General features: G+C 39.3%; 1 protein-coding gene across 5 annotated transcripts in view; it reads left to right on the forward strand.

Moving 5' to 3' along the window:
* Positions 1–13,140, forward strand: part of ARHGAP24 (Rho GTPase activating protein 24) — a 511,960-nt gene that overhangs the window by 435,004 nt on the left and 63,816 nt on the right. For all 5 annotated transcript variants that reach the window (XM_045880833.3, XM_045880832.3, XM_064584736.1 and 2 more), the window contains one exon: positions 228–350. In XM_045880833.3, coding sequence (XP_045736789.1) covers positions 228–350 — 123 coding nt within the window. The remainder of the gene's footprint in view (positions 1–227; positions 351–13,140) is intronic.

Raw genomic sequence — 13,140 nt, forward strand, 5'->3', positions numbered from 1 at the left:
TGGGTTGTTGCTAGGACAAAAAGGCAGGCTTTGTTTGGGGAATGACATTTGTTCTCCACTTTTCCCCTGGAAACATAAGAGCCTTTCCTTTTTAAGCAGATTTTTTCATTCTGAAACCATGGTAAATATTTCCAATTGATTAGATAGGCATAGTGTACATTTCAGGGACACTGCTGCTGATGGGGAATCTTCAACTGAGCACACACTCATGTGTTACTATCTTACAGGAGGCGATCGAGATCGGATGACAGCAAACCATGAGAGCTACCTCCTTATGGCGAGCACCCAGAATGATATGGAAGACTGGGTTAAGTCCATCCGCCGAGTCATATGGGGACCTTTTGGAGGAGGTGAGTATATATAGAATTGTGGAAGAACAGAAAGGGAGGTCAAACCTGTTCATCCTTGCCCTCCCAGTTGATGTTACTATGAGCTCCTATTTTCAAATGGACAACCGTTAAAATAAATAGTAAACTATTCCATGTTACTGGACATATATCTAAGTAATTCTCAGAAGTTAATTTAAATCAAATATCATCAATAACCAACTTTCTTCTATGAATATCTTGAATTATAAAAAGGGGTGATATATTTTTTGTTTTAGATTTTTCCATTTCACTAACAATAAGTAGTTATAGGAATTGTACTAAAATGTAGATTAGTTAAGATTATGCAGATATAGGGAAAAATTTTTTTTGACTAGTATCTTTGGAAGGGAACTTAGCCCTGAGATGATCAGTGATATCGAAGAAGAATGGCAAAGCTCTAGATGAGAATCTGATGATTACCAGAGTAACAAAATACTTTGTGATCAGGCATTTTGTTTGTGGATTTGATAAATTTTTAAAAATCTTAGTTAAAACAGTTTTGAGAATGCACTATTCGAGGAATAAACTAAATGGTACTATAAATAGAACTAAAAGGAGGAAGAAAGGGTAAGAGACATGATCTTTGTCTATCAAGGATTATAAAATAAACAGATATGACATAAACAGACAAATTACATAAGTCAAAAATTCAGTAAGTGGAACCAAAAACCATAAGGACTCAAAAAAAATTGTCTATAACCAACATGCATTTTCTAAAATGTAAAGCCTAATTATTTTATGTTCATGTAGTTAAAACAAATTGTATTAAATCAAATTCATATTTAGCAAACCAATTATATAACTCCAATATTTATTATATTCTCTTTTGTGTGTTGTCAGCATCCTGAACTCAGAAGTGAATTTTTTTTTCCCTTAACATGTTAGATACTTCTTAGGCTATAGTTGTACTTTTTCCAGAATATTATATAAATGGAATCCTACAGTATCAGCCATTAAGTCTGGTTTCTTTCACTTTGTAGAACACACTGGAGATTCATCCATGTGTTTGCACATATCAGTGGTCTGTTCTTTTACATTGCTATGTAGTATATTGCATGAATGTACTGCAATTTCTTTATTCATTCACCAGTTAGTGAATGTTAGTTTCTGGTTTGGGCAATAATGAATAAAGTTGCTGTAAACAGTTGCATACAAAAAAAAAAAGATACTTCTTAGGCTGACTCACCACTTTATATTTTAGCATAGCTTCAAAGATGTACTTTAAAAAGTTGGAAAGTTAGGTTTTACCAGGTGAACGTTACAGGTCTACAAATTGTCTGTTTTCTAGCAGTGCCTTCTGTTGGGGAAGGGGGTGGTTCCTCACAGGGTGACCGTTCATCCCGGTTTGCCTGGTAACAGTTTGGTTTACAACTGTCATCCCAGGATAATCATTGATAGTGCTGCTTTTCACTTTCATGGTATCGTAGTTTCAGTGACAACTTATACCGTCACCTTATTCATATACTAAAATGGCTAGTAAATGACTATGTAAAACATTTGAAAAGCCCTGTGGGCTGAGATCCCCCTACAACATTAGCAAAGGATTGCTCACGATTAGTCTTGAGTCACGTACTCCCACACTGGAGGTTTGCTGATTAGCTCCAGAGCCAGGGGTTTGTGGGGTGCCTGAAGATGTGTCTTTTCAAAGCTCCTGTCATTTCTAAAGACTCTCTTTCCCCATATTATCAAATTTCTGGGGCTTCTGAGTTTAGGAGGATCCTTAATATCTGCCAAAGGAGGTATTTTTGTTTGGGATTATTTCCATGAAGTGTGCCATTTTCTCCCTTTCCTCCTCTTCCATCTGCCCTTTTCTCAAGAAAAATGAATGAGATCCAATTAGCTTTATTAAATCAGTAGCCACAGAGGTCCTACCAGCTCAGGAGTCCCAGAAGTTATCCCAGTGGGACTAGACAAGAGCTATACATAAAACTTCAAATTTATGAACTTAAAAGGAGCTCTGGTACTTGACTATATACAGTCATTCCCCCTCATCTGCGGTTTCTCTTTCTGCAGTTTTCAGTTACTCACGGTCAACCACAGTCCAGAAGCAGATAATGTTCCTTCTGATCTATCGTCAGAAGGTCAATAGTAACCTAATGCTATGTCACAATGCCTACGTCATTCCCCTCACTTCATCTCATCACGTAGGCATTTTATCATCTCACATCATCACAAGAAGAAGGGTGAATACACTACAAGATATTTTGAGAGAAAGTGACAACATTCACATAACTTTTATTACAGTGTGTTGTTATAATTGTTCTAGTTTATTGTTATTCATTATTGTTAATTTCTCACTGTCCTCAATTTATAGATTAAACTTTACCATAAGTATCTATCTAAGGAAAAAACATAGTGTGTATAAGGTTCAGTACTATCCCCAGTTTCAGGCATCCACTGGGGGTCTTGGAACATATTTCCTGTGGATAAGAGTGGACTACTGTACTTTATCCTATACAATGAGCTTCAGGGATTTCGTAAATGCTTGATTCAAATTTACTTGTAAAGAGATATATTTTAGCATAGAACACTTACCATAGAAACAATGCTCCAGTAAAAATTTTTCTGCCCTTTTTGTTTAATTGAAGAGTGTTATGAGAATGCAAGGCAAGCTTTTAAAGGACTCATTCAGTTTGCAATAAATCCTTTGTGATCCAACTGAACATTAGAATTGTTTAAAGTAAATACAGACAATAGAACCAAACTGAATATTGACGTTGGTAGCAGATTGCAATTGTCACCCATAATCTAGGGTTTCAAATGTTTGTATTACTATCCCCTCTCTCTGCTTATTGATTGAATTTTAAAGAAATATCATAAATTTGAATTTCAAACAAATTTATATAACTAAAAACCCTTTTATTTATCTTATATATTAGGAGTACACTTAACATTTCATTGAAAATATGTTTACTACTGATAAAGAATATTTTAAAACCACTGTTTTAGTTCATACCCAGATTTTGTGGAGTAGGTCATTAAGACCCAGGGAGGGTGACTAACTTGCCAAATGTCAATCACACTGTGAGTAACAGAACTACAGAGAAAACCCATGGCTTCGGGTTTGTGAGCTCCTCCTGCTTCCTCGCACAATAATGTGATCTATTACCTCTATTGTGGGAATGGAAAACCCGCAATTACAAGCCCATGCCTTACTAGTAGTATATCCTTCAGTATATGAGAACAAAAATTTTAAAATTATGCTAATTAAAATAAATATGGCTTTTCAAGTCCTTCAAAAATACCTGAATTGATAAGATCAAGAAAGCGAAAATACAACCACCAGATTGGGAAGAGGTATTTCCAGATCATATATCTAATAATGAACTTGTATTCAGAATTTATAATGAACTCTTAACAACTCAATAATAAAAAGAAATTAAAAATTTGACTCATTTTGACTCAATTAAAAAATGAGCAAAGAATCTGAATAGGGGCACCTGGGTGGCTTAGTCAGTCAAGCATCTGCCTTCAGCTCAGGTCATGCTCCTGAGGTCCTGGGATTGAGTCCCACATCAGGTTCCCTGCTCTGCAGGGAGCCTGCTTCTCTCTCTGCCTCTCTCTCTCTCTCTCTGTCAAATAAATAAATAAAATCTTAAGAAAAAAAAAGAATCTAAATAAACATTTCTCCAAAATATTCAAATGGCCAAAAAGCACATGGAAAAATGTTCAGTGCTATTAGTCATCTGGGAAATGCAAGTCAAAATCACAATGAGATACCACTTTATACCCACTAGGGTGGCTAGAGTCAAAAAGCCCAATAATAACAAGTATTGATGAGGATGTGGAAAAATCAAAACACTCCTACATTGCTAATGGGAATGCAAAATGGTGCAGCTGCTTTGGAAAAGAGTCTGGCAGGTCCTCAATCAATTAAACACACAGTTATCATAGAGCAGAATTTGCACTCCTAGGTAGATACATACCCAAGAGAAATGAAAATATATGGTCACACAGAAACTTGTATGTGAATATTTATAGCAGCATTGTTGCTAATAGTCCAAAAGTGGAAAAGCCCAACTGTCCATCAATGGACAAATAAGTCAATAGAATGCGATATATCCATACCAGGGATTATTATGCAGCCATAAAAAAGGAATGTGGTACTGAAACATACTACAATGTGAATAAACTTTGAAAACATTATGCTAAGTGGAAGAAGCCAGTCACAAAAGGCTACATAGAATCTGATTCTGTTCCTATGAAAGTACAGAACAGGGAGAACTATAGAAACAGAAAATAGATTAGTAGTCACTTAGTGCTGGGATGGGAATGTTGGAGGGGGTGGGTGATAGTCCAAGATAAGGGATTTCTTGTTGAGGTGATGAAAATATTCTAAAATTGACTATGATGATGGTTGTATATATCTGTGAATATGCTAAAAAGCAATGACTTGTACACTTGGAATGGGTGAACTCTGTATGTTAATTATATCTCAGAAAAGCTGTTAAAAAATTCCTCAATTGCCATAATTGTCTTTCATAAGAAAATACATTTTCTCCTCCCTATCTTAGTTATGGAACCCAAGATTCTGTTAATCCTAAATAAAGACCTCTTAGATTTCAGTCTCCCTCCCGCTACTTAAATATTGTTGTGGTCATTGATTAAATGGTATCTGCAAGACATTTGGAAGGTGACCTATCACTCTGATATATAATTTCTGTTTGCCTCCTTTGGATACATTTTAAATGTGTTTATTACAGAAAGGGCATTTCATTACCTACACTGCACTTTCACAGCCTGTTTTTAAAAAGTTAAAGTTTTTCATGAGACACCTAAGCTTATCCTTGTTCAGGTTGCATATACATGTAAAATCTTCCCCCTTTACCATTACAGTAATAAGACATTTGATGAAAAATAGGAGACACCCGAGGGGCTTGCCAAGCTTTTCAGTCTCTTAGAAGTGAAAAACTGTTATGTGAAAATCATAAAATGTAGGGCTTTGGAATTATAGGCCTTTTCTTTTTATTAAATAAAGCAAACTTACAATAGACATTCAGATAAGGGAAGGGAACCAATAGAAATGGAAGAAGTAGACATTCACTTAACAACCTAGCTTGATAACAAAATTCAGTATTGAGTCTAGATACTTCAGCTTTGTGTTATCTGCTTAAAACCACTTGTAAACAGTTGCTTCCCATTAATAATGCTGAGAGGCACATGGTTTCTGCCTAAAAATCAAATCCAAAATTTAGGATGTCAAAGCATTTATTTAGCTTTGGAAAAGTTTACATTTGTTTTGCTTATTTTTGCTTTTTTAAAAAAAACTGTTGTTTGTTTTTTTTAAGATTTACTTATTTATTTGAGAGAGAGAGAGAGAGAGAGCACAAGTGGAGGGGGGGGCATAGGGAGAAGAAGAGAGAGAACCTCCAGCAGACTCCCTGCTGAGCACAGAGTCCCATGTGGGGCTCAATCCCAGGACCCTGAGATCATGACCTGAGCTGAAATCAAGAGTTGGACGTTTAACTAACTGAGCCACCCAGGTGTCCCTACACTGTTTTTTATTTGTCTTTTGTCTTTTGGAGGTTTTTTAGTTTTTGTTTTTTTACAATTCTTTTCAAATTGTTTTTGAGGCAATGTGTATGGAAGTGCCAAGCCCATGGTCTGGGAAGAGTGTGAATCCATTGAGTGTTCATTAGATCTGAGTGTTTTGCCTAACTTTAACTACTAACAAAATCAGGTTCTCCCCGTATTTGTGTCTCCTTACAAAAAGAGTTGAGTCAGAGACCCATTGATGCAGTAAAAATACTGAATGTGAATAATCCTCATGATGAGTAGCTGGCATGTGGTCAAGCAAGGGTTAATTAAGCGGTAATGTGGTCTTGCCTCTGACATAGGCAGCTATGTGATCTTGGATAAGGGGTATTAGCCCCCAGACTTTCAGTTTGCTTGTTTGTGAAATAAGAAAATTAGACAAAACCCTTTTAAGTGAGATTCATTCCAGCTCCAAAGTCCTGGGATTACATGTGTTCCCTCCATGCCAATGCTCAGGTCAGTGAGGTTTTCAGCTGGCTGAGGTGCCTCTCAGTCCAGCCTTGCCACTGTCTTGTTTATACTGAGTTATACTCTGTGGTTCCTTATTTTCCTAGTAGCATGCTGTGACACTGAGGGCAAAAACAAGTTTGAACCATAGGGCAAAAATCACTCCTAACGATTCCTTCCGTGACAAACTATTACCTATCTGGGCATGCTGGTCAGAGAAATGATGTTTCTAAGGGGAGTGAGTGCCTTTGCAGTATTCTTCACAGTTTTGTAACAGCGCCTGTCGAATGGCTTGGAAGGAACGCAGAAACCTTGGGGGTCAGTTGGGGTTAAAGCACTAGCAGTCCGAATCTGCTCATGGAACAGCCGGGATGAATGATTAACCAAGTGAGTCAATTGTTCAGTGAGTGGGATTGAGAATGTTGGTGGACATGGGGGCTGGGGCGGAGAGGGTGCATGCAAGAGCAGAGGAGAAAGTTAAAAAACCGGATTGGTTTTCAAACCATAACCAGAGACATATGTATATACATGTATAAATACGCATAAATGAGCACCCATGAGTTGAGTTGACTTGTTTGTATGGTTATACCTGCGGGTTCTTTGTTACCAGATGGAGACTATTTTTCTATTTCACAGTCACACACATATGTACAAGTCTGCACACATATGGTTCAGTGATATGCACACTGAAACCAGCACTCACAAATAGATTGAATCGCAAAATCTCTGAAAAAGTCTTGTATAGGAAGAGAATAAATGCAGGAAGGAGGAGGGTAAAAGCTGCCCCCCTGGAGCTGGTTTGGTGCCTTTGCTTTCAGGAGCGGCTGAGGCAGCCAGCTCTCAAGGAGCTGCACAGACAAGGGCAGGGAAGTCAACGCAAAGTCAGAGGAAGAAGAGAGGGGTTCACACTCCATGTGGCATTCTCCCTCCTCCCCACATGGTGTTGTGATTGCACCTGCCGCATGTGACCGCGGGCAGCCACCGCGGCGCAGCTGCCTCCGTGCTAGCTCCCGCCCGGCCCTCATTGAGAAAAGGGGAGCCGGAGCCAGAGGAGGGGGAGGAGAAGCGCCCCGCAGAGCTGCCTCCTCCACGGATCCCAGGAGGCTCCTTGGAATGGGCACTCGACTGTTCTGACGTGGAGACTCCCTCGGGAGCCCCAGCTGTTTGAAGACAGAAGGGAAAAGGGAGAAGCCCGCAGAGAGCATCAAAGGCTGAGGGGTGCTCTAAAAGGAACCGGGGAGTCCTTTGAAAAGAACCTATCATGCACTGAAATGCTTTCTGGAGAAGGGGCCATTAGCTGCCTCCCCTTTTGCTCAGATGAAAGGAACCAGCAAGGACGGTCCTGAAGTATTCCTCAGGGGCCTTTTTGTCATTGTTCCTTTTGCCCCCTTGCACACGACTGTTTGCTGACCTTTCCAGAAGAATCTCAGTCCCCCCCCAGTTCCAGCTGAGAAGACAGTTCTTAATAAAAAACAAAAAAACAAAAAAACAACTCCTGCTGTTCGAATGGGAGGTGCGGCTTGCTTGCTGCAGTTCTTTTTGCTGTGACATTTTGGAATGTCTGCAGAAACTTCAAAACAAAACAAAACACCAAAACCGTAAAACTCCTTGGTTTTTTTGCCAAAACAAGAAGTAAAGGAGAGGTGGTAACTTAGCCCTGATCCAGGACCTGGATGATAAAAGCCTTCAAGTTCTAGGAATCAGCACTTCCATCCTAACAAATAGACAGGAGAAGGAGGGGCTGTGGGGTATCGCACAGAGGCAGGTTTTAAAAAGAAGCCTGAGACCGGTTCAGAACCTCAGGCCTGTGTGATGCCTGAAGACCGAACTACGGGGGGACGCCCCTCAGGTGCCTTAGCATCAACTCCCTTCATTCCTAAAACTACATACAGAAGAATCAAGCGGTGTTTTAGTTTTCGGAAAGGTAGGTAGATGATCTGTTAATGTCCCTTTAAAAAATGTACATATATTTGCGTATGCTTTAAGGTCAGTTGATGTTCGGATAAAATGGAAGTTTGAAAACCAAGAGATTAGAACTGTACGAGAGTGATTGCTGTGTGTCTCTGCTTGCCTATATTTATATTTCGAGGTTCCTATTGATCTGTTTATGGCTGTGAATGGGCCGGGTAGGTGGGGCTTAAAGAAGGGTAGTCCTGTAGGGATCACCTTGACTGATGGAAAGCCAAGCGAGCTGGACTGGCCCTTCTGAGAGGAGGGGCCAAGGTGACCTTGGGCTGCTGCCAGACCCGAATCAAGCAGCCATGTTGTGACTTCTCAAAATCAGTCCCTCTCAGTTCCTTGTTCTCTGCCCCCATCACCTCGGTTTTGTTCTGGCTGCCTGTACTTGCTTCCCCTCCCCTGCCGAGAAAATTTGAATAATTAGGTTATCTGTAGTGACCCCTTTCAGGAGCCTTTCGACCATATTGACTAACACTGATTAGAAATAGGGGTCACCTTGACTTTCCAAATATATCAAAAGGTGGCATTGGCAAAGCCCAAAGACTCGAACTATCAGGAACAGGGAGTAGGAAAAATCTCATGATTTATGATCAGTAAAAGAAGCAATGCATTTCAGAACTGATTTGTGCAAGGGGAGTTAAAGGGTACAGCATAGGTAAAATAAAATGCTTTTAGAAAACATTTATGTATCAAAATATTTTTAAATGCCCTTTTGCTTTAAAATGGGGATAGTTAAATGACGTGATTATTTAATTTGGAAGTAGGTAGTTATAATTTAATGTCATGCATAGTAAGCTAATAATTTAATCAGGAGCAGATATGACTAGCATCTAAGGTTCTTCCTTTTTTCTTTGATCTGCCACCTATTAACCCTTTTACTTACTAACCAACACAAAAGAGAAGAAAACAAAGTAAAAAAAAAACACGTGTGTAAAGCAAAATATAGTATGAACTTTTTTAAGACTAAACCTTGTTCCTTCTGAGTCTTTCCCTTTGAGCAGTTAAGATCTGCCTATGATCATTATCCTGTACTATTAGCAAGGAATTCAGGTGTTAATTTATATTCCTCTCTCATCCACAAAGGTAATTAAGTGAGAGATATGTGCCTCAGATTTTATAGATCTCTAGAGATTTCATGGTTACTGTTAAGATTGCATCATTGACAGACAAATTGGTAGCAGTAGAAATTGAAAAAAAAGTGAGGGAGTCGTTGCTTAAAGGACTTTCTCTCTTTTTCTAGCTCTTCCGGCCCTCAGCAACTAAAGTGAGTTTATCCAAACATGCAGAGAAGGTCTACTTTTCCAGGCTATTGCCGCTCATTTGTAACATGAGATGTTCTGGGGACATTTAATGTATTTTGGAAGCGCAGAGCAAGGTGTTTTTGACTTTTTCCACCTTCTCTCCAATAGTGGAGGCTGGCATATCTGCAAGAATCCTGCCTAACACTGCTATTCATTATGCCCTCTTCCCTTGCTCCTTAAATACCAGGGAGGGAAGGCAGTGCCTGCAGAGAGAATCCCCATGGGCTGGCAAATGGCTACCACGGGTGTGGGGAACACTTCCACCTATCATCTCCTGTGGGTTATTTTTAAACTATTGTCCTGTCCTGTGCAGTCCTAGCAATCTGAGGAATGTTCGGCATGCCAGTCAAGGATTGACAGATTTCTAATTTACAAAACTGCATTCTGGTTTCTGTCCGAACCATAAAGGAGAGGAGGAGCGGGAAGCATAGAGCTGTTTTAAGTTTCCTTCCCCTTTAGCAGAGCCGGCAGCGCACCAGGCTCTGTCTCATTCCCTGGCGGCGACCGCAGTTGTGCAGTGAGGCTCTGGGAGAGAAGCGGCTTCTGTGCGCAGCGCTAATCACTCCAGCCCGCAGGGGCATGACTCACTGGGGTGTTTACATCTTTATGTAAGGTCCTGCACTGAAAAGAACGGACTTTTCTTTCAACCCTGGGGCCCCCCGCCCCAAACCATGCTACCTTAAGAAGAGAGTGTTCTTTTGTGCCTTGTTTAATCTCCTGGGTACTCAAGTAGTTCAAGAAGTGGACCCATTTCTGCGTTCCTGCGTTCCTCAACCAGGCCTGTTGGAGAGCCTCAGCTTAAGTCATTTCAATGAAAGCAGAGGGAGAGTGCATGATTCATGGAAAAGCACCCAGAGCAAAGAATGTTGACGCGTCTGCTTTTCCTAATCTACATTTAAAACATATTTTTTTTACCGTTTTCAAGGGTAGGCCAACAGAAGAGGAGACTTGCCACTTTAGAAATGCCCTCAGAATGAAGTGTGCAGTTGCGTTAAAGTTTCCGGAGGCCTGGTGGTCATGGAGAACTGCATGCTGGGCAGGCCCTAACTGACTTCTCAGGGTTGTTTTCTCTTCCAAATCCCTTTGGTCCTTTACTGTCTTCTTCATCTCTCCATTTCTTCGTTTGGGTACTAATACAGATTGCTGAAAATATTTTCCCAGTGGTTTGAAAAATCTAGGAACAGAGAAACATTTCTTAGGCAGGAAGCTGGGGATGGCAGTGCTTTGGATTTATGTTCTAGAGACAGAATGATTCCAATGTATTTTTACCCTGTTGATTTTGAAACTATATATGTAATTTTTTTTTTTTTTTTTTACCTCTATAAGGCTAGTATCTAATATGGGAAGCATAACCAACCTTTTGATTACCTGGAGGTGCACACTACCTTGGTTCCTGAATGTTAGTGTTAATTTCTGGTCAAATAGACTAGCTAGGTAATTTAAGATTGTTATTCTCACAGGACACACTGAAGTAAATTTTAAAGTCTAACTGTATCTTGTTTTGGGGTTTTTGTTTTGTTGTTTGTTGTTTTTTTTTTTTTTTGTCTTTTTTGTCTTTTCCTGAGGTGCTCTCCTCTTAGAGATAAGTCATCATTAATTCCCTAGAGCTTTTCCCCTGCACTGTAACCAGTTAGTAGCTGTGCATTATTGCCTCTTCCTTCTTTATAGACTTCCAGCTCCATTTCAGTTTCTATCACCTTAGTTCTCTGTGCCTTTATTGCTTCATGCACACAACTTATTTTAACATAGGAAGAACTCTTTGAGACAGTGTCCATCCTCATTTCCACCCTAATGTTCTTCACAAATTCCTACAACACACAGGCCATTTGTAAAGCACTGACCAACTGGTATTCCTGAAAGAGTATTCTCAAGCGTCCCACAGCTCAAATATTTTTATGAGTCCCTCTGGCTCCCGGGAGGAAGTCCTAACTGTTTCATGTAATTATCAAGGCCTTCTAACCTATCCCGTCTATTCCCTGGAGGATAAACTCCCAGTTCCCCAGACTGCCCCACTCTTTCTCCCTAAACACATGTTCTACTCCACCTCTTTGCTTTTTTTCACTATGCTATGACACTCTCTCTTCTCTGTTCAAACTTTATGCTTCCTTCTAGGCATTGCTGGCTCTCATTTCTCATCAAGTCTTCCCTGCTCACCCAAGACTACTGTGTAGTCCTTATATTTCTTATATGCTGCCACCTGGCCACCTTATCTTCATAGCCATCTTAAAGTGCTTTATATACACTTGTGGTAAAAGATAGATAAGTAGATAGATAGATGATAGATACATACATACATACATACATACATACATACATAGAGATAGAGATTTATTTACTTCTTCCCAGAGTGAAGAATGGTAATAGGTCTGTTCAATCGAGGATTCAAGGTTTATTGCAAACTGGTGAAGTACAGTATTATTATGTATCTTTTCCTACTGGTCCATAGGCAATAATGAGTTTAAATAGTTTGTCATGGTTGTGACATGGTTGAATAAAACCAACATTTTCTTTAAAGTTTATTGTATGTTGTAATCACACTTAATGGAAATAGATTTGTCCAATAGAATGCAACTATCCAAATTCATATAATTTTAAATGTGTAGCTCATTAATTCATAATATCAAAATATTATGGAGCACGTACCAAGTGATTCTAGAGATGAGTAGGCAAAGAAAATACATTGCCTTGAATCTATGAGTTCACACACTCCTTGAGGATAAAAAGACATAAACAATTACTATGTGGTAAGCCCTACAACAAAGTATATATGAAGACTGAAGAGCCATGAACAAAAGACCGACCATGGGCTTATCTGGGAAGGCAGTAATTCATCTGAACTATGTAAAATCAGATATAATCATTTAGATAGGAATCAGATTTAGACATTTTCTCCTGTATTCTCCTAAGAGAGTGGTCAGCACACCTATGGAAAAAAAAAACTATGTCTGAATTGAATTAATGTAACATAGTGGAAAAGGAAGACTCTTAGAATTATATAGACCTATATTTGTATCCCAGATCTGCCACTTTCTAGATGTGTGACCTCAGACCACCTAGCATTTCTGAACTGGTTTGTAGAAGGGAGCCCTCTGTGCAGAGTCCTTGGAGTGTCAAATAAAGAAAATACATGCAAATTGCATGGCTTGGTACCTAGACATAAACGGTGTCTGCTGGTCTGAGAGCTAGGCCACTATTCTGGCATTATTACACTTCTTCGTTTTACCAAGCCTTTCTTTTTCTCCCTCCTTCCCCACTCTGACTACAAAAAGAATCAAGATTCTACCAAACATTCACTGGTTTTTATAGATTCGGAGCTCCTGGGATTAAGAGATTTCTAGCCATATGAGATTTTTTTGGTTGCTTAGAAAGTGTTGGTGATAGACTGAAGTAAACTTTGACTGTCTTTGTTTCTTAGTTCTGTACTAAACTGGATGTCTTTTATCTTGATTTGTCTTTTTATCGTGGGTGAATGTTCATTTTTAATTAAAAATTATTATAATCCTAGTGATACCAAGACTTATTCTGCTAGC

This window comes from Mirounga angustirostris, unplaced genomic scaffold (assembly GCF_029215605.1).
Source record: "Mirounga angustirostris isolate CCGP_5_RB_7025 unplaced genomic scaffold, mMirAng1.0.hap1 SCAF_2, whole genome shotgun sequence".
NCBI lineage: Eukaryota > Metazoa > Chordata > Mammalia > Carnivora > Phocidae > Mirounga > Mirounga angustirostris.